At 42.3% G+C, this 26,117-nt stretch overlaps 1 protein-coding gene across 1 annotated transcript in view; it reads left to right on the forward strand.

Moving 5' to 3' along the window:
* Positions 1-26,117, forward strand: part of Rab8b (RAB8B, member RAS oncogene family) — a 72,905-nt gene that overhangs the window by 34,036 nt on the left and 12,752 nt on the right. Inside the window, exons 2-3 of the mRNA XM_052187955.1 lie at positions 20,494-20,554; positions 23,158-23,218. Coding sequence (XP_052043915.1) covers positions 20,494-20,554; positions 23,158-23,218 — 122 coding nt within the window. The remainder of the gene's footprint in view (positions 1-20,493; positions 20,555-23,157; positions 23,219-26,117) is intronic.

A 26,117-nucleotide genomic window follows, 5' to 3' on the forward strand; every position in this document is an offset into this window, starting at 1 on the left:
TGCAGTTAACATTTGGTACTGCAGTTAGCATTTGTCCAAAAATGTTAAGTGAAAAACTATAGAAATAAACAGTCTATGAGTTAAAAATTACTTTTGGGGGGGGGGTGTTGGTTTTTTTGGGGTTTTTTTTGGATTTGGTTTTTTTGAGACAGGGTTTCTCTGTGTAGCCCTGGCTGTCCTGGAACTCACTCTGTAGACCAGGCTGGCCTCGAAATCAGAAATTCGCCTGCCTCTGCCTCCCAGAGTACTGGGATTACAGGCGTGCGCCACCACCACCCGGCTTAAAATTACTTTTATTACAGTATTGTTATTCTCTTTTATTAATATTTTGCTATGCTCAATTCATAAGTTAAACTTTGTCATGTTTATATATTGGAAAAGATTAGATACTTCTAGACATGATAAGTCCATTGTATTATATATTAAAAGTGATTTTAATAACAGCTGACTCAGCAAACAAGTATCATGGGTTAGCTTAGCCTATCGTTTTGTTGTTGTTTACTGAAGAAGACTTGGAGTTTATTAACAACACATTTTAGCAGAGATCTAAGCAACAGACATTAGGGGAGAGATTGCTGCTTAGGGAAAGGACAGTATATGCTCAGGAGTGAGCAGGGGCCTCTTTAGAGTTACATGGCCTGGCGGGTAAACAGGCCATTGTGTGACATACACGTCTGCATCACAGTGAAGGTGGACTGTCTTCTGTGGTTTATTGCATGTCTGTATCTAAAGCCATCAGTGGCATGGAATACTGGGAGTATTAGCTACTCATCCTCACAGCAGTGTGACTGACAGCGAGCTGCATCTTGTTACTGGGTGTGCTGCTGCTGACAGGTATCAAAAAAGGGGAAGCATTCCAAAAAAAAAAAAAAAAAGACACGAAAAGATCAGAATTCAAAATACCACTTGTACACACGTCTCACACTCTGATGGTCAGGGGCTGTGCGTAGACAGGGTTTTATACTGTCAGTGTCAGGCGTCCATTGGGCTTGCAATGCATCCCTCATGAGTAAAGGCTGCTATGGCATCATGTGCAAGCTGCTGACCTGTTGGAGTCGCGGGATGAGGATGACCAGTGATAAATGCAGACACATCTTTTATGTCACTATGCTCATCAGACGAGGGATTTTGGAGTCAGGAGGAGTCAGGAGTTCAATATTATCTGTAGGCTGACTTACTATAAATCAAAATTAATAGGTTTCTGTTGTTTGTTTTTAAACGTTATTCTTTCTTTTTCTTCTGGATTTTTTGAGAGCAGGGAATTACTGTGTAGTCCAGGCTAACCTCAAACTCATTGTCCTCTTGCTTCAGCCTCCTGAATTCTAGAGATTACAGGCATGCCCGCCATATCTGGCTAATATTATCATTGTATATGTTTGATAATATTCAATTTCAGCTAATCAGCAAAATCCTTAGTGTATTTAGTGAGAGTATCAAACTTGACCCAGAATGTAGTTCATCTACTGGGCTGCTAAGAGGCAACATGAAGGGGATAGTACAATGAATACTATATTGCCTTAAATTTGTTTATAAATAGCCGGGCGATGGTGGCGCACACCTGTAATCCCAGCACTCTGGGAGGCAGAGGCAGGCAGATTTCTGAGTTCGAGGCAGCCTGGTCTACAGAGTGAGTTCCAGGACAGCCAGGGCTATACAGAGAAACCCTGTCTCGAAAAAACCAAATCAAAAAGAAAAAAAAAAAAGAAAAGAAAATTTGTTTATAAATAAGAAGAAAACTTTTCCCTTGTTATATTTTCCATTTTTGATAGGCAAGTGATACTTGTTTATTCCTAGCTTTGGGAAATAGTCATGCAGTAGCTTGTGGAGCAGTGTTAGAGCAGGCAGTTTGACAACTGTGTTACTTAGTTCCTGCTTCTGGAGCAGGCTTTGCACATGATGACAGTCTGGTGCTAGCCTGGAGCTGCTCAGAACCCAGTACTCTTCTTTGCGGTATGCGCAGTGCCTGCCTCAGAATCAGGCTTCTGCAGGTGCCCCAGTCTCTGCAAAGCAAAACTTTGACATTTGCTCTTTCATTAGTCACGAAAACGTGACTTTTATATTTGCATCAGCAAAGCTTTCCTGTCTGCATCCTATGAAGCAGCCTTGGTGTGTTCCTGTCTGGTGTGCTGAGATCACTTCCCACAGAGGCTGCAGACTCTGAACAGGGCTAAGTCGGCCACTTCTCAACTTCAGTCTCAGTCTCTGAATGTCTGCTTCAGCCTTTAGCCTGGAGGCCAGTAAATGTATATTGCTTAACCAAAGTAGATTAATTATCAGCTTTCCAGAATGTATAGGGTTTTGTTTTGTTTTGTTTTGTTTTCCTCTTCGTTTGCTTTCTTCTGTCACCCTCAGAATTCCTGCCATCCTATGATGGTGCTCTCCTCTATTTCCCACTCAGCCAGAGCCATTTTCCTTCACGCTCTTTCTGCTTGCAGACATTTACAGCTCTAACCACACGTCATTGTGCTGTGTTTCTTAACATCGTTGCACCACAGTCATGTGTGTTTCCCACCCTAATGACTGTGCTGGGCCAAACTAGGAGCATGAAAATTGTGGCCACCAGATACGGAAATCCTGCCCCAGGCTTGCCTGAGGACATCTTGAAATGACAATGTGTCTGTGAGTACATAGTTCTGTTTGTTTTCTGTGTCACTAGCTTCGGGTTACAATGCTGCCAAAGCAGCTTGGATCAGCCACAAACTAGGAAAAAAGCTTAACATTGGAAATCAACTTTTCAAATGCAGAGGTAACGGTTTCAAGTGATGTTCTTTTTGCCTTCAAACAAACAAACAAACAAACACTCTCGACTGTTTATATATGAAATCATTCTGGCTGTATTCCCAGACAAGTAAAAACTTAGAATTCTCCATACTCTGCACTCATGAATTTACTTTAAAATAATATGTTTCCCTGGTTTTGTTTTAGGTTTAACATCCCCTTGTTATATGGGATCTTATGAATAGAAAGATGAGCTAGAATATTCAAAACAAGCCAGGTGTGGTTGCAAATGACTGTAATTCCAGCAATCCGGAGGCTGAAGTACGAAGAACATGAATTTGAGTTTGAGACTCAACTCCTTGCCCCCATCTCCAAAAAAGAAAAAAAAAAACAAACAAACAAAAAAACAAAACCCCAAAATCCCCAAAGTAACTTTTGTCCTTTATATGGAAGTTAATATGATCCTCAGCCAAACAGCTTTTAAAATCCAATGAATTCACTTTATCAAAGATTGCACTGATGTCTTCTTTTGTTTCATAGATGATTAGATTAATTGGATAAATCATAGGATGGCAAACTTGGAATTATGTGAGCTAATCACAGATAGGGATAGACTGGACGAATAGCATCCACAGACGATGCTTGCGTGTCTGGGTCCTTCTATACAGATGCCACAAAATGCAGATGGTGAAGGAAGCTGGCACCTAGCCTTCCCTTTGCACTCACTCTTTCAGGGGGCAGCAGGTAAGCTGGAAGTATAGGATTAGGGAGTGGGGAGCAGTTGGGCAATTCATAGAGACTGTATGTACCTGCAGCTGCTATAGTTCCTGGGAAATAGCTACTACCCTTCTACTTCTGATTAATTCGATTTCTTTCCCATTTCCACTCTTACCAGCTATGCTTCTGGCCCGTTCACTTCCCTGAGGAGTCTTGATAACAACAGAAGTACTAACAAGTAAAGAACTGACTCCCCACATAGCAGTCTTCTCTCACACAGAGTGAGTGAGCTGGTTGTTTGTATAGCTCTTTATTTCCCCATGTAAACAACCTGTTTGGCGTTGAAATCTTTGCAGGGGTAGCCACCTAGAGCTACTCTAATCCAGCATCTGAAGAATATTCATATTGAGTGCTGTTTCAGTTACAGTGTATGTAATATTTCTCTCAAGATTACTACTTAAGGCAAGAATAATAATGTAAGAGTGGGCACCAATTTCAACTTTCTGATTTTGAAAATCTTCCCATGTAGACACACTGCCATAATGTAAACTACTCTATGGTCACTTTTCATGCGTTCCTATTTCCATAGCTGTAGACGTGGTAAACCTTATGTTTTGGTTCTTTTATAATGTATAATCTTAATAATGTTCAAAGATTACTTTTAACAGCTTCAAAGTAGTCCTCCATGTTGGATGAGGCACAAGGTCTTATGGCCACTGTGGAGGGAAGCAAGGGGTGGGGTGGAATGGAGACCGAAAGCTATTTCCAAGGAAGTCATTCCCCAGCTACGGTGAGAATCAAGGCTCTCTCTGGAGCTCGAGATCTCGGGCTAGAGATCTCCAAATGAGTCTTGTATTTCTGTATTTCATGCCTGTCAGTTGGGGCAGCTAATTGCATTGGGACGACATGTCTAAAAAGTATATATTTTGTAATTGAAATGTGTGCCGGAAGAAAGCAGACATTGCTAGACACTGGGAGATTGTTAACATCCACCTCCAAGATCTAGAGAGAACTGCCAGTTTTGACAGAATTGGAAGAGGCAGTGTACATTGGATAATTCTCTTACCCAGACTGGGAACAAGCCAGTGGAAATACCTGTGCATTTAAAAAACATTTATATTATATATTTTTAAAGTATTTTGCACAAAATAAATTATATGATGAGCATATTATCTTGTCCTCTTTTCTTTCCCTTCCCCTACTGTCAGACTCCTCTGTCCCCTCAGTAGTTTCACTTGTGCTTTCATGTTGAATGTACACACGTGATTTTACGGAGCTCTGAGGTCTAGGGACCATGGATGAGAGAAGGCACAGGATATCTGTCTTTCTAAGACCGGCTTAATCTACCTCGTGTGATTATTTCCAGCTGCATCCATTTTCCTGCAATCAAACTAACTTCCTTCTTCATTATGACAGAGGAAAAATTCCATTGTGTGCATATTACACACTTTCTTTGCCCTCTGCCCCACTGACAGATACTTAGGTTAGTTATAATAGTTAGCTGTTGTAAATAGTTTCACAGTAAACGTTGATTTCTGGATAGGATTGGGCATGGCCTCTTCTTAGCTACTGGAGAGGTAGAAGGGCCTTTATCTCAATTTAAATTTGGTTTTATTTTTAAAAAGCTGGAAAATAATTTGAAATGTATCTTTGGTCAATTTGTTTGTTTGTTTGAGACAGGGTTTCTCTGTGTAGCTCTGGCTGTCCTGGAACTCACTCTGTTGACCATGCTGACCTTGAAGTCACAGAAATCTGCCTACCTCTGTCTCCCAAATGCTAGAATTAAAGGTATACACCATCACTGCCTGGCTATCTTTGGTCACTTTTAAGAAAATATATGAAGTATGGTACTAACTGACTCTCTAAAGCATTTTAGTATTAGGCTGCTTTACAAAGTGTCTCTCATGAGAATTTTGCAAGATCTCTCCTCCTTTCCCACTCTTCTCTTGTTTGCATACTGGGATCTTGCAGCAGAGAAATACGGAAATACGGATTAAATGCAAAATCTGCTGTAGCATGTGTCGACAACGCCTACATTTTAGATTTTAAATATAGTTGTTCCTCATTCTCTGTGTTCGTAAAGCTCCAGGCACATAGCTGGGTGAACAAAAAAAGTGAAAAGAAAATGTGTGTTCATCTCCATCGCTGGGTTAGAGCAGACCGCACCCCTGGGTATGCAACTTAGATTAAAGATTTTAGATTTATCAATCTAGCTGCTTTATTATAAACTCTTTCAGTTTTCTTCCTCCTCCTCCTCCTTTTTTTCTTTAAAGAATAAACCAGGAAAGAAATTTTTACAGAATTTTTTAGTGCTTGTAAAGTTAGAAAAATGTGTTATTCATCTTAAGATGAGGATTGACTACATAGATAGGTAGCATCATTGGGCACTTGGAAGTTATAAAGTGTGTTAATTACTTTTACATGGTTGTAACCAGATACTTGACAGCTTAAAGGAAGAATGACTTATTTTGGCTCATGGTTTCAGAGGGTCTCAGTCAACCATGGCACCAAAGGCACAACTGCTTTCCTGAGCCTTTTGGGCCTCACATTGTGGCCAACCAGAGACCCCAAGTGAGTATGACCTTCTTAGTCAACTGCTTCTGCTAGCCAGATCCCACGTCCTAAAGGCCACAGCCTTCAGGGTACCACCTACAAGCCCTGGACTGAGCCTGGGAGAGACAGTTCCAGTTCAAAACATGGCTCTCACTGCTGTGAGCTTTAAATTATTGTGTCACCAGGATTTGTGCTTCCAAGTCAGAGTATGTAATCAGTAGTAGTTTTCCATTTCTTATTAGAAAAATAAAATTCTGCTTGTGCCATTTCTGCTAATTTTGTCTTATTTCACTGTCACATACGCCACCCTTTTGCTCTAACATTGCTATCTGTCACTTGTTCCAGTTATCCACCCGCTGTCAGAGGTGTGGTGGGCGGTGGAGCTGCTTGATCTGACTGAGTCTCTGCAGCACTGGCAATTGGCTTGAGGAAGCAGAGGCTTTGCTAACTAGAATCAGAGCCCTGGGTTCGCCCTTAGGTTGATTTCACAACCTCTAGTTTCTACAGAGAAGATAGTTGGGAAGAAGCTGCATGCACTTGCAGGAGGAGTTTTTGATTCCTCTTTCTGCCTCCAGTAATTTGATACAGGCCTTTCTCCCCTGCTTCCCACTCCCAATTTGTTGATTTGTATTAATTGGATGAGGTGAATTATAAGTTTTACATTTTGCACTATATAACCTGAAATTCTTCTAAACAGAGTGACTAGGAATTTTCCTAGAAAATAATCAAGTTATTGCTAAAGTTGTTTCAACCCTAGGGCATGAATAACACTTAGTTTTTATAGTTCTTGTTTAAAGAATTTAGTCTGAGAGGGAACTCAGCTATTTTTTGGTTTTGGTTCTTACCCTGTATCATACTGTGACTTAATTCTGTTACTTTCTAGCTTTTCTTTTTAGCTTTTACTCATTTCTAAGTGAATGGATAGTATAAAGTCTAGTACTTGGGCAGATCTAAGATATCCACTCTATGTCTCACAGCTTGTGTGTGTGTGTGTGTGTGTGTGTGTGTGTGTGTGTGCGCGCGCGCGCGCGCGAGCGCACAACATTGTTGGAATGTACTTTTCATTTTTCTCTGAATTCAGTGATTTGGCAATCTGTTTTTTTGCCCATTGTAATAATGTATAAAATTAGGGATTTACTCTTTTTTTTTGTGACTAGTTTTCCCTTCACCCCTAAGTGAAAAAAAAAAAAACAAAAACAAAAATCGCAACTGAATTGTCAAGTACAGACTGGACAACTCCAGGTTTAAAGGGTCTGGTGACTCACAGCACAGGGGTCTCCTGCCGCAGAGGCGGCTTTCTTGGCAGCAGTTGATGGAGCAGAGGACATGTAGCTGGTTTCATTTTGGAGAAGTTTAGTTCTTGAGGTGGTCATGAATTAATCATGGGGAGAAAAATGGAAGTCTCAGAGCCTTCTGAACTTTTAATTTTTCAGAAAGAGTAGTTCTCATATTTAACCATTTGTGAACAGAGATTAAAGACAGAACATCTGTTCATAGAGAATCTATAAAATCTCTCTTGATAATATTAAACTCATTGTCACTTCTAGACTAACACTTAAAGCACATTTCTTGTGTGTGTGTGTGTGTGTGTGTATACATGTGAGCTTATGCACATATATGTATATTCATGTGTGTGTATGAGGTGTAAGTGTATGTATGTGCAAGTACAAGGTTCAAAAGCCCGTGTCATTCCCAGTTAGCTCTCTCTGCCTTCTGATTGCATATCAGGAAAAAGCTCTGAGCTACTGCTCCAGTGCCGTGTGTGGATGAAGGCCAGAGGCCAACTCTGGGGTCATTGCTCAGGAGCGGTCCATGTTGTTCCTTGAGATAGCCTTTAAGGCCTGGAGCCGGCTGGTAGGACCAGGCAGGGATCTGCCTGTCTCTGCTTCCCCGTCGCTGGAATCACAAGCATGCACTGTCACAGTCAGCTTTTTGCATGGGTTCTGAGGCTTGAACTCAGATCTTGTGCTTGCAGGGCAAGCACTTTATTGACTGAGCCATCCTTTTAGCCCCTTCCTGTCGGTTTGAAATCACAAGGATTGCAATTGCTTAGTCACCCGCAAGTAGTGAGCTGAGTGCTGGGTAAATTCTGCTACCTCCTTAATTGGATTTAGTATAGTCAGTGATATCTGAATGTTTCTGCAAGTGTTACCTGTGCTGTAGCAATTATTATGCTTCGCTTGCTATTTCTGTGTCTTGACACAGGTGGTTGTCATTTGGTTTACTTTCCCTTCATCTCCCCCAAAACATTTTAAGGGTTAATTATGTCATTATATTTCAACGTTATGGGTTAAAGACCTTTGAAATTCTAATGTATAGACATTATTTAAAAGTTTGGACACTGGCAATATGGCTCAGTTGTTAAAACCATGTACGGCCCTTGCAGAGGACCCACAGTTGGTTCCAGCACTTGTCTCAGGCAGCTCACAGCCACCTATAATTCTGATGCCCTCTGGCCTCTGGGCACCTGCACATGTGTGGTACATATATACTCATGCAGCCTTTGGGGACGTGAATGAGAATAGATTTCATTCTCATTAGGTGCAAATATTTGGATAGTTCCCAGTTGATAGAACTGTTTGGGAAGGATTGGGAGGAAGTGTCTCAGTGGATGGAAGTGTCACTGGGGCAAGCATTGAGGTCATCAAACCCCGTGCCGTTCCCAGCACTTGAATGCTTTGTGCGTGTGGGTCAGGATGTAAGCTCTGAGCTCCTACTTCAGGGGCATGCCTGCCTATTGCTGGGTCCCCTCCATGGTGATGGTACCCTCACCCTTGGAACTGTAAGGCCTCAATAAACTCTGTCTTTTCTTAAGTTGCTTTGGTCATGGAGTTTCTGCACAGCAGTAGTAAAGTAAGACAGAGTTGGTACTAGGAATGGGGTCTTGCCCTGAGCGCATACTGCCTTTACTCTATTTAACATGAGGTCTCCCTATAAACTTCTCATATTTTTGAGCATAAGACTTGGCTCTAACATTGCCTGATGTTCTTTTTCTCCTTAAACTGTATAATACTTATTTCTTTTTGCTCTGCTTGTTCTTTTTTTTTTTTTTTTTTACTATAGATCTGCATAAGAATGATACAAGATAGTCAATAATAGGGTGTCTTGAAATCTCTTCTGCCAACAAAGTTAGTCTTTAGCATCAGGCAGATTCTTAGGACAAGGGCAAAAGGCAGTCACATTCATTGTCAACATATCACAAAAATGGTCTCTAGCCTGGTTGCTGACACTGTTCTCCTCAGAAAGCTCTTAAGCCAGGTCTTTAGATTCTACATGACTCTTAGCACTGCTGTCTTCAAGCTCCAACAGGGATGGCCTCTTAACCCTGTTTAGAGTATTCAGTTGCTTTTCTAGTCTTCCACATACATGCACATAAAAGAAAGTTCTAAAAATGAAAGCACACATATGGTTCAGGACAGAGTTCAGTGGTACACAGTTCAGTGGTACAGTGCTTGCTTAGTATTTACACAGCTCAGGTTCTATCCCCAGCACTGCCAAACAAATTAAACAGTACTTAAGCACAGTGGTTTTAATTCTGTCATGTATGTTTGTGACCTAAGGAAACCAGGATTCTTCCCCAGTTTCTTGAGTTACCTCCTGAGTTTGTTATCTCTAGTTAGCACAATCAGATCTAATGGGTACAGCTGTCTTAAGAAGTTGTCTTATGCCAAGTTACATTGAATTGAGACATAAGTAGAAAATTCTGAAATAGTGCAAAGCTAGGCAGCTTTTGTGAGCAGGAAATGGCATTTTGTGTCACTGTTTATTTCTACCACAAGTGGGGCTTAGTTTACCGCTTCCTCTTCATAGAGTAGAACTAAAGAAACAGGAGAGGTCCAGTGCGTCTCTGAGCATGTCAGGTGTTCTTGTAAAGGGTAAGTTCTAGTTCCTGACCTATTGTTAGTTCACCTTCAAAAAAATCTACTCTTCCAGTAGATTTGACTGAGCTAACATATACATGGTTGTCAGTGGTCATCTGAAGTCTTATCTAAAATTACATTTAGTATTTCTCTCTTAAATATTAGACTTTAAATTTTTCAAATGGAAAAAAAATTGTATTTTATTATAAGTATATAAAAGTAAGTAGTTCTGATTTTATGGTAGCAATAGATTTAAAATTTATAGAATGTTTATTTACAAAAAAAAATGCTGTAACCCACTCCCTTTAAAATCTAAGTAACATTTTTAATTATAATTCTAGTTTTTATACATTTTCTCCAAGACTTTTTCTTTCCTTTGGAAAAAAATACTTTAAACCTTCAGTCTATGACTCATTTTTTCCTATTTAATTAATTAGATCTTAAGTAACCCCCTTGAAGCTAGCTCTGAAATTTCATTATTCTCCATGTTTGGAACTATACACAAGCATGGGCAAAGTGTGGCTGGCAGAGGGTTTAGAAACTGTCAGGAGCTGTGTCTGAATTGTAGTAACAAAAATCTTTGTAGTCTTGCACCTGGGAGGCTGGGTTGGAGGATTGTGAGCTTGAGGCTAACCTGGGCTAAATAGTAAGACCCTGATTCATAAACTAAAACCAAGGGGCCTGGAAATGGTTCATCACCTCCAAAGAGCACTTGCTGCTGATATCCCAGAAGACCTAGGTCTGACTCCCAGGATCCACATGGTGGCTTACAGCCTTCTGTAACTACGATTTTGGGGAATCTGACACCTCCTTCTGACAGTGCCCATATATGTAAAATAAAAAAATAGAGTATATGTAGATTTCTTTAAAGTAGATTTCAATATTTGAGAAGCTTTCCCCCACCCTCATTTCTGAAATAGTTCAGGAATGTAATAGACAAACTATATAACCCGTATACGAATAGCCTGGGGTCTGTTGTTTTTAAAGATCTATTTATTTATTTGTTTGTTTGTTTAATGTATGTGAGTACACTGTTGCTCTCTTCAGACACACCAGAAGAGGGAATCAGATCCCATTACAGATGGTTGTGAGTCACCATGTGGTTGCTGGGAATTGAACTCAGGAAGAGCAGCCAGTGCCCTTAACTGCTGAGCCATCTCTCCAGCCCTACCAAATGTGCTTTTAAACTGGAGTACATCTTTCCTTTTTTTTTTTTTTTTTTTTTTTTTTTCTTTTTTTTCATCTTTCCTTTTTTTAATGTAAAAGCACGATGCTAAATTTCTGCCCCTTAAAGTGCATCAAAAGGCATAGACTCCATGTAGGTTCAGCACTTTGAGTAAACCTAGTCTTGAAATTCTACATTGCCTTCATTTATTGGCAGGCTGAGTGATCCAGGAAATGGGCTTTCCTACCACAGTTCTAGTGCCTGCAGCTGAAAGATCAGATCATGAAACAACACAAAACAGATGTGAGTGACAACAGCAACCCCTTCCATTTCTGTAGGAACCAGGTAGGGAAAAAGAAACTGAAGAAGGCCTCTCACCTCTCCCCACTCCTCATTTCCATAGTTCAGGCAGCAGCTTCCCCCAGTGTCCCAGGACAGAATGCATCAAGTCACAGCTCATGCTGAAGGTCAGGAGAGCTGGCCTGCTGCCCCCAGAGAGCATTCCCAGGGCCAGGCTAAAAGCGGTCTTTCCCACAGTCTGCCAACTTTCTGCCTCACTCACCCAGGGAGGCCCCTCTTCTCTTGCCAGAGGTACTTATGTTGTCCATATCTATCAACTACTTTGACTTCAGTGTAGAAGAGGTTACCACTCTGTCCCTTCTCTGTGGTAAATTATTTCTAACTTGCAGGATGAAAGGTGGCCAATTCTTTTCATCCAAGTTCCTTTTCCCTGTGAGGTCCAGCAGCTGTGGGTTGGGATAGGCTGTGTTTCCTCCTAGGTTCTGGTGAAACCCATCTCTCCAGCTGTCTCCAGCTGCCTCACTGGTTTCTGAGAACTGTGTTATAAGCAGTACTGTGAATGAGCACACACTCCACATCACACCTTCCTGGTGTCTTGAAGTCCAGTGTTCTGTGGATATTTCCAGAAAATGCTTTCTCCTCAGAGATGTAAGCACAGCCCTGGAGGAAGGCGTGGGGGTCTTCTTCCTTCTCTCATTGAATGGAAAATCAGGACTCCATTGTCTTGTCCAGTTCCCCTACCCAGCGCAGAGTGCCTTCCCAGCATGATAACTCACTGTAGCAGCAGTTCTTAACCTGTAGGTCTCAACCCCTTTGGTGGTCAAATGATCCTTTCTTAAGGGTCACCTAAGACCATTGGAAAACACAGATATTTGCACTACAATTCATAACAGTAGCAAATTTACAGTTATGAAGTAGCAACAAAAATAATTTTATGGTTCCAACACACAGAACTGAATTAAAGGGCCACAGTATTGAGAACCACTGCACACTTATAGGCTCACAGGCCCTCTGTATTGAACAAGGGTGGTAGGCCTGCTTGTCTGCAGCTAAATGTTTTTAAGTCCCTTTCATTACTAAACTTGGCTTGGCTTTCCTAAATGTTGTGAATGGATATCTCCCTTCATATTTGTTTTCCAAACCACTAATATTTGCTTTAAATTTTTATTATTTATCTTTTAGTGTGTGTGTGTGTGTGTGTGTGTGATGTCTGTGTCAGGCGTTTTCCTCTGTCACTTTTGGCTATTTTTTTTTAAACATATGTCTCAGCAAACATAGAGCTTATTGTTTTGGCTAGGCTGCTCGGCCTGAGAAGACCACACCCACCCCAGAGCATCCCTGACCCCACAGTGCTGGGGTTTGGGACACATTGTGCCACATCCAGTGTTTTGTTTTATTTTGTTTTTAACATGAATTTGAGGTCCTTGAGCTTGACTAGTAAGCACTTTATCCTCCGAGCCATCACCCCAGCTCCGAGCCATCACCCCAGCTCCGAGCCATCACCCCAGCTCCAAGCCATCACCCCAGCTCTGAGTCATCACCCCAGCCATATTTGATTTCAATAAAACCATGTTTTATTTGTTTGTTTTTGTTTTCTGAGACAAGGTCTCATCATGTAGCCCTGGCTGTCCTGGAACTCACTGTGTAGATTAGGCTGACCGCAGATTCTCAGAGATCTGCCTGCCTCTACCTCCTAAGTGCTGGGATGAAAGGTATGTCCCAGTTTTCAAAGAAGCTTTTAAAAAATGTATATGAAAGGTGTTGGAGAGACAGCTCAGCAGCTAAGAGCATTCTCTGTTCTTCTAGAGGACCCTAGCTCAGTTCCCAGAATCCTCATAGGGCAGATAATAACTGCCCGGAACGGCAGCTCCAGGGGGTCTGACACCCTCCTTCAGCCTCTGTAAATACTCACACACATGTGCACATACCATCACAGGCAGTACACATGTACACATAAATAAAAACAAATTAAAAATCTTACATGTACATGAAAGTATTGCTAATAGAAGACACTCCTATATCTATGTACCCATTATTTGATTTTAAAAATTATAAATTATAGGGCTGGAGAGATGGCTCAACAGGTAAGAGCACATTCTGGTCTTTTAGAGGATCTGAGTTCAATTCTGAGCACCCATATCAGGTAGTTCACAACTGTCTAAGTCCAGCCCCAGGGGACTACAACAGCTCTGGCCTCCATAAGCACCTGCACTGATGTGCGTATAGGTGTACACACACACACACACACACACACACAGTTTAAAGATAAATCTTTTTTAAAAATTAGTGAGTTAAAATAGAATCAACCCTTGTGAATCCTCACTCCTTCTTTCTAGAACTAATAGTTATCCTTAATTTGTTACCAACCACTCTCATGCATGATTTTATGCTTTATTTTATTTTATTTATTTTATGTGTATGGTATTTTGCCTGTACCTGTATCTGTGCATCTTCTGTATCAGTGCTCATGGTGGCCAGGGACGGCCTTGGATCCCCTTGAGTTACAGACAATTGTGAGCTGACGCATGCGTGCTGGGAATTGAACCCCCAAGTATTCTGGAAAAGCAACCATCACTCTTAACTGCTGAGCCATCTCTCCATATTTTACACTTTAATTACCCATTGATGTAAGTATAAGTGATACTACTTTACACATGGATGCTAATGAAACAGACTTTATTTTTAGTGGTTTTAAAGAATTCCAGTAATAATTTGATTTTATTTCTGAACTTATTTTTTTCAGCTAATGTTATGTTTTTTTAACCCTGTTGGCAGGTGTCTCGACAGGTGTGGCATAGCTAAGTGCTTCAGTGCAGTCACTCTTTGAATAACAAGAGTGTATTCTTGGTGTTGTCTCCTAGTGGTGGGCATCTCAGGTGTTGCCAATATTTTCCCATGCCCTTTAATGAGTAGGCATCACAGGCCTGGGCTTCCTGTTCATGTCTCTTGGGGCAGTCCCTCTTTTTGTTTTGTTTGTTTTGTTTGTTTGTTTTTTGAGACAGGGTTCCTCTGCATAAGCCCTGGCTGTCTAGGAACTCACTGTGTGGACTAGACTGGCCTCAAACTAACAGAGAGCTGCCTGCCTCTGCCTCCTGAGTGCTGGGATTTAAGATGTGCAGCATCACGTCCGGCTGCAGTTGTGATCTTAAAATGCAAAAATTTAATTTTTAATACATCATATGTGGGCTTTTATGACTAATGAAATTCCCACATTTATTTGGGTCCATTTTCTTGGCCACAAGAACCAACCTGTAATCTCCAGGGTTTTTTTCACGCCTGTGCTTCTGTGCTTCTGTTTCCTCTCCTGCCTTTTTATAGTGAATAACAGGAATCAATTATGAGCTTCCATTTCCATAAGAATCATGCAGGAAAAAAATTGTCAAAATGAGTCCCTTGGGAATGTTTTTTTGTTTTTTGTTTTTCAAGTCAGGGTTTCTCTGTGTAGCCCTGGCTGTCCTGGAACTCACTCTGTAGATCAGGCTGTCCTTGAACTCAGAAATCCACCTGCCTCTGCCTCCCAAGTGCTGAAATTAAAGGTGTGCGCCACCACTGTCTGGCGGGAATGTTTTCTTACAGTTTGTTTCCTGTGTTGTTGGAATAAATAAATACTAATGAGGAAGCCAAGTCTGTTTTAAAACTATCAAAAAGAAAAGTTGCATTAGGTATATCTAAACAGTGCAGCCTCTACTGTGGAGTCTGGTCTCCCAAGGTAGATGCTGGTTTAGGTTGCCAGCTGCGTGAGCTCTGCATCGCCATGGGTGGGTCATGGTGCTCATGAGTCAGGGTGACACAGAGCTACCATTCTGAACACAGATTATTATATTATTCATTGCCAAAAGCTGCTGCTCTTTAAACGTCTATTGAAATAGGATAAGCCTTTTAACCTTAAATATTGCTAGCTCCTTCAGAAAGCTGGGCTTTTTAGAGATGCAATAGCCCTCTTCAGTTTTATTCTTTTACAAAATGTTTATTTTATCCATGTGTAAATGTGTTTTGCCTGCATACAGGTCCATGTACCTCACAGACTGGTACTGTGGTTGTTGACGCGGGCATCTGTGGCAGCTCCTCCTCTCTGCAGCTAGTCATTTGGGGAATTAGTACAAGCCGGAGGGCTGGAGGACTGTCCTGGCTGTAACCATCACAGTTCAGCAGAGGATATGTCAGATTCTTGGATTGCTCATCTCTGCCTTTGTATTCTCTGGTTCTTGAGTCAGCAGTGGGTGGAGTGAACATCAGAGAAGTCCAGCTGGTGTCAGTCATGGAGTGAGTGACGCACATGACAGCAGTGCGACTCTGGCTATGGTTTGCCCAGTTCACACGGATACAAATATAAAATTGTATTAATGAAAAATATTTGAATATTATAAAAAGATATGATTCATGCCAAACAGGCTTTCTGTTCTTGGGCTATTTTTAGTAGCCCTGTGTACTGGGGAAGTAACTCAGCCGCAGTAACTCAAGGATGGGCCTTGACCACAGTCTTGGGATGAATTTAGATTAGTTCGGTCTTGGTAAGTCTCAAGGCAGTGGTTACTGCAGGAAATAGGACTTAGTCCGCCAGAACTTGATGTTCCTATGACAAGTCCTTGAGAAATGACTGGGGTGGGGGAGCTGGAAAGAGAACTTTCTTGTAAAGTTCCAAGTGTCGCGACCCGAGTCTAATCCCATGTTTTAAAAAAAGCTGAATGTTGCACCCCACGTGCTTTTAGGTGGAATTTGGGGCTCCCTGGCCAGCCAGCCTAGCTTTCATCTTGAATTTCAGGCCAGTAAGAAACCCTTTCTCAAAAACAGGGAGAGAGGCTGGTGAGATGGTTTGATGGATAAAGGTGTTTACTGCAAAACCTGTCAACCTGAGTTCAGTCTCTGGGACTCACACAGTGGAAGGTGTGACCAATTCCCAAAAGATGTCCTCTGATCCCCACTGGCACACCCTACATTCAATAAATATTTTTTTAAATGCTAGAGGATCTGTATTTTAGGCTGAACTCTAATCTCCTCCCTCCCTCTCTTTCTCTTTCTTTCTCTCTTTGTCTCTCTCTCTCTCTCACTCTCTCTCTCTGTCTCTCTCTCTGTATGTCTCCCCCTGCCCCCAGCTAGCTTCCAAATAATTGAAACTGTTCTGTTATATTTATTTACAGCGTTACAGGCACAATTAGCTGAGCAGTATTGCTTTATTTTAATCCTCCAAGCGACTCTGGCTGCCACCCAGCCAAAATCCCTGAGATTCTTGCCTTTTATGCCTTTCTCTGCTCCAGCTGTTGTCTTGTGCTCTTTCCTGGACCCTCTCCTTATAGCTGAATCCCTACTTCCTCGCTATCCTGCCCCCTTACCTCGCTGGGAAGAAGTCCTGTTCTAGCTTCTCCCCTGCTCAGTTATTGGGTAATCAGCCAGCTTTATTGACCAGTCAGGGAATAATTGGGGAGCAAAAACACAACATCAAGACAGGAGATTCTCAGAGTAAGGATTGCAACCAGATATGGGAGCACAGAAATAAGCATTTGAATAATACAAGGATAACCTTTACACTGTGCACAATAACATTATACCTCAGAGGGGAGAGAAGAAGGAAGGAAAGACAAAAGGAAGAGTCATGACGACGACGACGACAAGAGCGTCACGAGGGCACAGGAAGCCGGCCTGTTCTCTTCTCATCAGTCAGGATAAACGATCCTCTCAGAAAAAGAGATGAGGGGGCACAGAGAAAAGAGCTGGAACCGCTGGACTGAGGGTCTCTGAACCTGTCTTCCCTGGGCTCACTGGATGAGTTAAGAGATGCTAGTTTGAGTTGAAGTCTGTTACTTGCAGTTGAAAGTATCCTAACCAATACAATTGTATTGATAATTACTGTTTTGTCTCAGAAAAGTAAGTGTTAAAGTGAATGTTGATCTACTACATTTCTATTGATATTATTGTCAAGCTAATTATAAATATCTTCATTTTTTTAGGGGGAGAGATTTTGCATCACTGTAAGAACATGCATGCTTGTCTGTTTGGAGTACACACATGTGTGTGCACTTGTCAGTAATATTAATCCCCCCATTTCTAGTGAAAGGTCCTGATTGTATTTCCATGTTAGCTAGTCAACTATACTCTGCAGTTAAAAGCAATGCCAAATACCACCATTTACAAGGAAGTTGCCCTCTGACCTCCACATTCTGCTATGGAGATAACTTGTTCTCACACATATATAAGGAAAACAAACTTTAAACAAATTAAATGTAGTGGTGTTTATGAGCCCAGGATGACTCATGAGTCTGGTGGCCCCTAGAGTAGGGCAGGCTCAGTGGTGCTCAGGGCTACCACATGGCTGGATAAGTTACAGATCAGGGGAAGAGAGAGAGGGAGACGCCCATTTAACTACAACTTGCCATTTGTCTTATTTTGAACCTGGTTTGACTAAAGCTTGGCTGATGGGATTGGCTGAGACCATTATTCCTTCTAAGGCAAATCACCAAGGTAGCATCGTGCCGAGTCAAGATGCCTTTTCCCAACTATCTGAGAATGGAGGCTTTCTCAAGCCACATTTGGGTGGAGTTAACGTGGCCAGACACATTTCACAGATTCACTGTCTTTCCATTTTGAAGCATACACCTTAGTGGAATGATGGGTGAGGTCTTCCTGATTTTGTGAGGTACTCAGCAGAACTTGTAAATCTGAAGTCCCACTTCTTACCCCCTAGTCCCCCTTGCCACTCCTGCTAGTGGGTTTTATTTCTCTGATGTGGCTCTCTGAAGGAGCTGACTCACCGGTTAAGATCACACGCTCTTCCACAGGACTTGTGTTCTTTCCTTTCTTTTCTTTTGTTTTCTTTCTTTCTTTTTTCTTTTTCTTTTCTTGTTGTTGTATTTGTTTGTTTTTTCTGAGACAGGGTCTATCTACATATAGCCCTGGCTCTCCTAGAACTCATTATGTGGACCAGGCTGGTCTTGAACTCATGGAGGTTCACCTGCCTCAGCCTCTCAAGTGCTGTAACTCCAGCTCCAGGGGATTCAACACCTCTGGCCTCTGCACACACACACACCCCACACACATATACATAATTAAAAATAATTTAAAAATTTGAATGTTAGTTGTAGGAAAAACTTATTGAGTCACCTACTGAGTGTTAGGCATTGCTCTTTATGTGGGGGCCAAAAAGAAATAAAAGCTGGAAGAAGGATTTTTTTATTTTAATTTATTATGCACTTGAGCTTTATGTGTGGTGTTTTACACACACACACACACACCCCACATGCCCAGTATGGAAGTCTGGAAGTCAAAGGACAACTTTAAGGAATTATTTCTTCCACTGTGGGATCCCGGACTGAAATCAGGTTGACAAGTGGTTTTTTTTTTTTTTTTAACCAATTGTTTTTTGTTTTTTTGTTTTTTTTTTAACCAATTGAGTCACCTTGCCTGGTCAAAAGAGGATTTTATGGGAATATTGTTATACTGGATTTGGGGATATTTAAAAAAGTCAAATGACAATAAAAACTGGTATCTACACCTGAAACAAGTTGGGGCAGACATAGGATGTTAGCAGTACTAGGCATGCTACGGAACTGTTTTGCTTACAGTTCCAACTGCTCCTGCAAAGCCAACGACCATAGAGGAAGAAACATGAGCTGTGTAACCTGGGAACACTGGTATCAGATTGTATTTGCTCACAGTCCAGGGCCATTAGTGAGAGAAAAGAATGATTAAGAGGCTAGATTGTTAGATCAGCTTGGGTGGGATTTTGTGTGTTTCCAAATGCAGAAAGCTAAGAAGGCTCCCTCATGGAAAAGTACCACACAGGGAAGAGGGTGAAATCCAGAGGGTTTATGCATATGCATTACTGAAAGCTGGAGCTGGAAACAGTCTTTTTGGGTGTTTTCCACCTCCCTGTGAAGAAGTATTATACATGGCTGTGTGATACCCCTCCACACTCCAAATGCCGCAGTTACTGTTCAAGACCATTTATAGGACACAGTTTATAAATGTTCTTGAAAAGTATTGGAAACTGAGTTCAGTGTAAAAGGTAAAAGAATGAGAAAACAGCTAAATAGAACTGAGTGGCCAGATGAGAGGCATTTAGTGCATTGCTGCCCAGTTGTATTTATCTCTGATCCCTACAGAAGCCCTTCCTTATTCCTGGGGCTGGGGCTCTAGCTCAGTAGGTAGAGTGTTCACCTAGCTTGTAGAAAGTTCCCCTGCACTGTGTGAACTGGGGTGGTGGAGTGGTGGTACATGTGTGCAGTTCCAGCACTTGGAAGGAAGAGGCAGAAAGGTCAATTCAGGGTCATCTTCAGCTACACAGTGATCTGAAACCAGCTTTAGCTAACGAGACCCTGGCTCAAAAGTCAAAACAAGAAGAAAGCCTGCTTCCCGATGACCGATGACACATGCTATCGAGACACAGACTGTGTGCTCCTGTGCAATAGAGTCCTAGATAAGTTATGCTTTCCCTTCCCTGTCACCCTTTGGGCTTGCTGTACTTTGGATTCAGTTTCAAATTACTCATGGAGCTTTGAAAACACCAGCTAACCAGCTAACCAGACTGACCAGCTAAGTCAAGTCTCAGGATTGGGGAGGAGGAAGGCCTAATCAAGGGAGTAGTTGTTGTTCTCTCTGGAATTCCAAAATGTGACCAGGGCTAAAAAAGTATTCTAGCCATTTCAGCTCTAGGCAGTACTCAGAGAACATTAATTGATGTATATGGAGTCCCTGCTAACTGTATAAAATAGGAGACTTTTCCCTCCCTTGACATCAAATGGGCGGAGTCTGATTTTCTTTTTTCTAAGTGTGCAGGTTGAAGGGAGAGGAAGAAAACCGTTTTAAATAGTCTCTACAGTCTTCTGTAGTGAAGGTTGAGGCATGTGGACTGAAAATATTGTGTGTGTATTTCAGGAAGGAGAAAATATGTTATGTTCTTGGTCCTTCTGCGTTATGTAACTCTGCAGGATGTCGTCCATTTGTGCCCAAATAATGAGGCCTGTAATCCTGCACTTCACACGTGTGGGAATGCTTTGCAGGGTGATTAGCATTCCTTTCTCCAGCCTGTATTCAGGGGAAACATGCCATTCACACCCTCTGTGCGTTCACATTTTCCAGTGCGTTGGAGAGCTTTTTTTTTTTTTCAATAGAAATCTTTGTTCCCTCCCTAATAAGACTTGGATTGAATTTAAGGAACTTAGCATATCCTTTTTTGTTTTCTGGCAGGAATTGATTTTAAAATCAGAACGATAGAACTTGACGGAAAGAAAATTAAACTTCAAATATGGTAAGTTAAAAAAAAAAAAGCAAAAAATGAAGGTTTGTGGAATTTCTCCTGGAATTAGAAATGCAAGGTTAAAATGTGACTCAGGACATTAGAGACATCATCCAGTTGCTCAGACCTTTCCTTTGGAAAACCAGAGGTGGAAGGAGGTCCAGAGCCTGCCTGTTCTAAGCTCTGGGCAAGAAGGAACAGATTCTCAAAAGCATACACCACTTCATTGTAGTCACAGCTGTGACTCAGACCCAGCAAAATGGCACAGACCCTGGGCTGAAAGTCAGGCCTGGCTGCCAGCCACAGCATTCTAAATCGAGGACTTTGGGGAAAGTGCTTGCTTTCTGTCCATCCCTAACACAGAACACATGAGACACTGCATTTGTAAAGAGAGTAGGTGATCTAGCATTGTAGGGGAGTACCAGGACAGAGAAATGGGAGGGGGGTGATTGGGGAATGGGTGGAGAGAAGAGGGCTTATGGGACATATGGGGAGGGGGGAACCTGGAAAGGGGAAGGCATTTGGAGTATAAACAAAGAATATAGAAAATTTAAGAAAAAGAGAGATTAGGTGGGACCATTGGTTTGGGTTTCTGATGAGGTACTGGATGGCAGTGTCAGGGAGTGCTTGGCAGAGCACGGGGAAGGGCCCAGGGCCCTGCAGTCTACTTGAAGAACATGCTCCCAGTGGCCTCGGGACTCCCCACTCAGTCCAGCCCCCCAAAGATTCCACTGCCTCCCAGTATCACTACCCCAGAGACCAAGCCTTTAAGATGTGACCTTCAGGAGAAGCTTCTCCAAACCATCGCACCATCTCATGCTCTGATGTTTTTCGCTTATAAATGAGCTGGATTGATGAGATTGGAGGTCCTCAATAGCTCTGATATTTATATATTGAAATAGGGCCTATTTAATGGAGAAATAAGGAAAAAATAAGTAACATGAATTTAGAAAAAAGCATTTCTAACACTTTGGATACCAAGTGTATATGGGGTTCCCCTCTATGCCCACCCCAAGCAGTTCTCCAAACGATACTTTGTGGACGTTCCATAACTTAGCTCAATTGTGCCACTGTCCACCTAGGGATAGCATCAGCTATCATAGGTCAAGGGCACAGTCCCACAGACTGCCCTATACTGCAGATGCCACTCATAAGAAGTAAGTTGTCACCTGTAATGCCACTCACACCCCCTTGTTCCATCACAGAACTCAGAGAAACACATTTAACCTTAAAGTTTTTTTTCTTATTATATTTGTGTGTGTGTATGCTGTTTCTAAATCAGTAATGTATTTGAGTCATGAAAATATGATTAATCCACTCAAAGGTACTTGGTTTCTCTGCTCCTCCTTGTTGCTGAGCACAGAAAAGTTCCTCACATTTGCAGTGCTCATAGGGAAGAGAATAAGAAGCTCTGGGTTTGGTGGGAGTCACATCCTGGTGCCCACCAGCTGAGACCTGCACTGCCTGAGTCTCGTTCAAGACTGAGAGCTGTTTAGTGGCAGAGATGAGGCCATAGCTCTCCTGAGCCTGCTGCATCTTTTGCAGAGTAGAGATGATGATATCACCCTCTTCACTCTGGGCAGTGGGGGGCATCATGTGTGGAAGTACATTTTATAAAGTAGATATAAATGTTAAGATATTTGCTGTTTAATTGGCTATATTTCCTTGAACCTTTATCCTTTGGTGGGGTTTCTGTATATTAGATTTTTAATATAGTTCCACAAATCTCTCTCTTCTTTGCAATTAAATTGTATAATTTAGTTTATCACAGGAAGTGAATTAGTTCTGGCTATAAATGACAAATTTAAGACTAGTGGCTTCCCCCAATTATCAAGGAAATTTGGCTTCTTCTTTAGGATTGAAGCTATGAATTTAATTAGAAATGCCCATATTTCTTAGAGTGTGTCAGTATGAAGCACATACATGCTTCCCCTCACATAGCCCTGGATTCATGCTAGAGACTCAACCTAGGGCCTTGCTAGGCAAGTGCCCTACTTTTGAGCCACACTCCCATCCTAGAATACATATTTTAGCAGTATGCCCTCAGCTCAAAAGGAAGAATAGCTGAAAGATTGTATAATTTTGAGATGTTTATGTTTAGTCTTTAGAAACTTGGAGAACGATGTTGGACTCCAGGTTCCTGTGTAATTAGCTGCAGGCTGTGCTCTGAAAGTGTTCTAGAGGAGACATGCTTTGTTCTGCTCTGCTGAGCAGAATGTATGTAATCGTTCAGAAGTTTGCTTTGTACAGAAATTACCCATACAGTCAAGAAAGCAAACTGCCTCCATCATGTAGCACTTACAGACAGGTTATCGCTGCCTGTGGGAGTCCAAGAACTTAGAGCTATTCTGTCTCCTCCCGTATCCCAGTTCCTAGTGGACATGCATATTTCCTCACTGATGATGCTTTTACCAACAAGTCTGAGTTTTCCACCCAAGTCCTCGTGAGTTCTGACAGGCTTCTGTGGCTACTGCTGCCTCTGGCTCTCAGGGCACGATGTGTCATCTCCTTTCCCCTGCCACAGTGCACTGCAGGCAGACCAGGATTTTATCTGCTGGGACTTGGGGTTCTCACCCATGTGGCTGGTGACTTAAAACCTTTGTTTCACATTTTAGGGACACGGCGGGCCAGGAAAGATTCCGAACAATTACAACAGCGTACTATAGAGGAGCCATGGTGAGTGTGTTTCGGAGGTACTAACCTTTCCGGTGAAAATAAAACAGGGGTATTCACTGCCTATCTGTGGATATGAAGCGTGAGCCTAGAACCACTGCATCCAGCATGGCCGACTCAGTCCTGGAAACCTGATGCGGCAAATGAGGGAATGAAGAAAGGACAGACATATAGACACACAGAAAGGCTGGGAGTGGTGTCCCTTGTTTACAGAGCAGCACAAACACACAGCATTCAGAGTGTTGATGATGGACAGAAGTGTGGGTCTAGCTTGTCTTGGTAGGAGGTCTCATTATGGGAGCAGTTCAGGCAGTAAACATATGGATGAAGAAGCTGCCGTCTCTATCCTTGTTTCCTGGACATTCACACAGACCAGAGAAAGGCTTTGCCAAATCCCTGAGCCCAACCTGGAGAAGGCTTGCCCATTCCCTGAGCCTGATCCAGGGTAGACTTTGATCATTCCCGTGAGTCCAAGGCATTGGTGTCCTTATCAATATACCCACTTAGCCAGAACTTCATCTGATCCTTATAAACTCTCCTCTCTGCATAGTAAACTGAAGGAAAATACACTTTTTAAATGTAAAAACAAGATATTTTAAGGATTTTTAAAAACTGTATTTGGTTTTTAGTAGTTATATTTTGCTATTAGTCTTTATAATAAGTAATTAGGCCATTAGCTCTTAGCTATCCTAGAATTCCTCTACGTTCGGCTGAGGTATTTCTACATTTTTGTGATCCTTTTTTCCTTATATGAGCACTTGAAAGAAGTCTTAGAAGGCCCTAGACCCTGAGACTAGGTATTCCTTTCCTGTTCCCTTGTGTCACTCAGCACTATAGCCATGTCACCCTGCATCTTCTCCAGCTACACTACCTGACCTTGCATATGGCTTCTCTCTCTGGAGTCCCCTTGACTGGCTAGGAGTGGCAGGATGATTGATTACTTTAGAAGACCTTGGCTGCCAGGCCCTTCTTGGCTATTCCTGGCCATGTCCTTGTCATAGCTCTGTTACATGGCTGTCTTCTGTCCTTACATGCTTCTCAAATGCATTTAGAGTGCCTGTTGGCTCTTGGCAGGACTTAAGTGCTGCTGGGAGCTCAGTGGTGGACAAGCAATTCAGAATCAGGTGCATGTGAGCTATGCCTGGGCTGTCAGGCCCACATCAGAACTTCAAAGCTAGCTAGCTTTTAGGTCTAAGTCTGGGGATGTAGCTTAGTGGTAGAATGTGTCTTTAACATTCCTGATGTTAAATCTCTAGCACCAAAAATCAAATAAATTAAGTAGGCATGAGCCAAGCTCAAATTTGAGCTGGTATGCTCTAGTAGCCTTTGAAAGCTAAACCATTAAGCTCATGGGGCCTTTGGCAGGTTGTAGCATACAGCTATTATGACTCCGGTAGTCATGAGAGTGATGGGGTGACAGAGTTGAAGGGGTGCATGGCTATCCTTTGCATCCAGGATAGTGACGGAGGTCTACAGGTCCTTCCACTATCATTCTGTCACCCCCTAGTCCCCCACTTACCCTTGCCCACCATTATTTGAGTGTCAGTAACTTCTCCCTTCCACACAAGATTGAAGCTCCCTTTTAACACTAGAGCATACCACTAGCCACTCAATGTGTTCTCCACACTGGGCCTTGTGGTACTGTCTTAGTTAGGGTTTCTATTGCTGTGATAAAGATGGTGACCAAAGTCAACTTGGGAAAGAAAGCATTTGTTTTGTCTTATAACTTGTATGATGCTATCATCTAGGGAAGCTGGGTCTGGAACTCGTGTTCTGTTTACTTGCTTATTCCTCATGGCACGCTCAGTTTGCTTCTTATACACCTCAGGACCACCTCCCCACCTGCCAGTGGGCTGAACCCTTCCACATCAATCTTCAATAAGACAATGCTCTGCAGGCCTTCCCTATAGGCCGATCTTATGAGATTCTTAGGAAATCTTCAATTGAGATGCCCTCCTCTCAGATGACTCTAGCATATGTCAAGTTGACCCCCCCCCAAAAAAAAAGGCCAAAAAACAAACTTAAAACAAATTTGCCAGAACAGATAACTTTGATTGTAAAGAGTTTTCATTATCATAAAGACAGTGGTTGCTGCTCTTATTTTGCTTAGATTGGAATCAGAAGGTAGGGATTCCTGTGGCTTCCAGGGATACATTTGTTGATGTTTGTTTCTCTCAGGGAAGATGAAAGAGAACCTTTTAACTGTTAAAGTTTGGTATAGTCCAGGGGCAACTTTGATTAGAAGTATCTTAGACACACTAGTGTTTCTGTTGGCCAGTGTTTTCTCCTCTGGGGCTAGGTGGTCATGCCGTTCCCATGTTCCCTTTCCCTGTGGAGCAGGTGTGTCTCCCTTGGCTGTTTAGCTCTATCTAGTTCATGGTGTGAAGAAATAGGCCAGTGTGACGTGTTACTTAATTTAGTCTCAAGGACTACCTGCCTTCCTCATGCTCTACTGCCTCACCTTCCTTTCTAGTCATAAGGTTACGATTGGTGCTCTGCGAGACAGTATTGACTTTTCTGTTCTGAAGGTAGGGGCCGTGCTTTGCTTTTTTCTTGTGCTTTGCTGTGCACGGTGTTAGTTTCTGACATAGTAGATACTCAGTAAACACGTGCTGACAGTGTGAGTCGGTGGACGCCTCTCTGTTGAAGTCCTGGCTCTCTTAGTCTGCCCGTCAGTGAGCTGGAGGGCTGTTGTGTTTGCGTGAAGTATGCTGTTCCCAGCAGGCGGTGGTCTTGGCAAGCTCTAGTTGGTTGGATCAGGCATGTGACATTCTTCTGGAGTCTGCCACCATGTAGATTTCATTTTAAACATGTCAGCAGCTTTACAGGCTGCATGTCCCCACCGCCATTACAGTAAACCTCGATGGACAGACAGCTAGGGAAGGAGGGCCGTGTCCTTACG

Source organism: Apodemus sylvaticus, chromosome 7, assembly GCF_947179515.1.
Source record: "Apodemus sylvaticus chromosome 7, mApoSyl1.1, whole genome shotgun sequence".
Lineage (NCBI taxonomy): Eukaryota > Metazoa > Chordata > Mammalia > Rodentia > Muridae > Apodemus > Apodemus sylvaticus.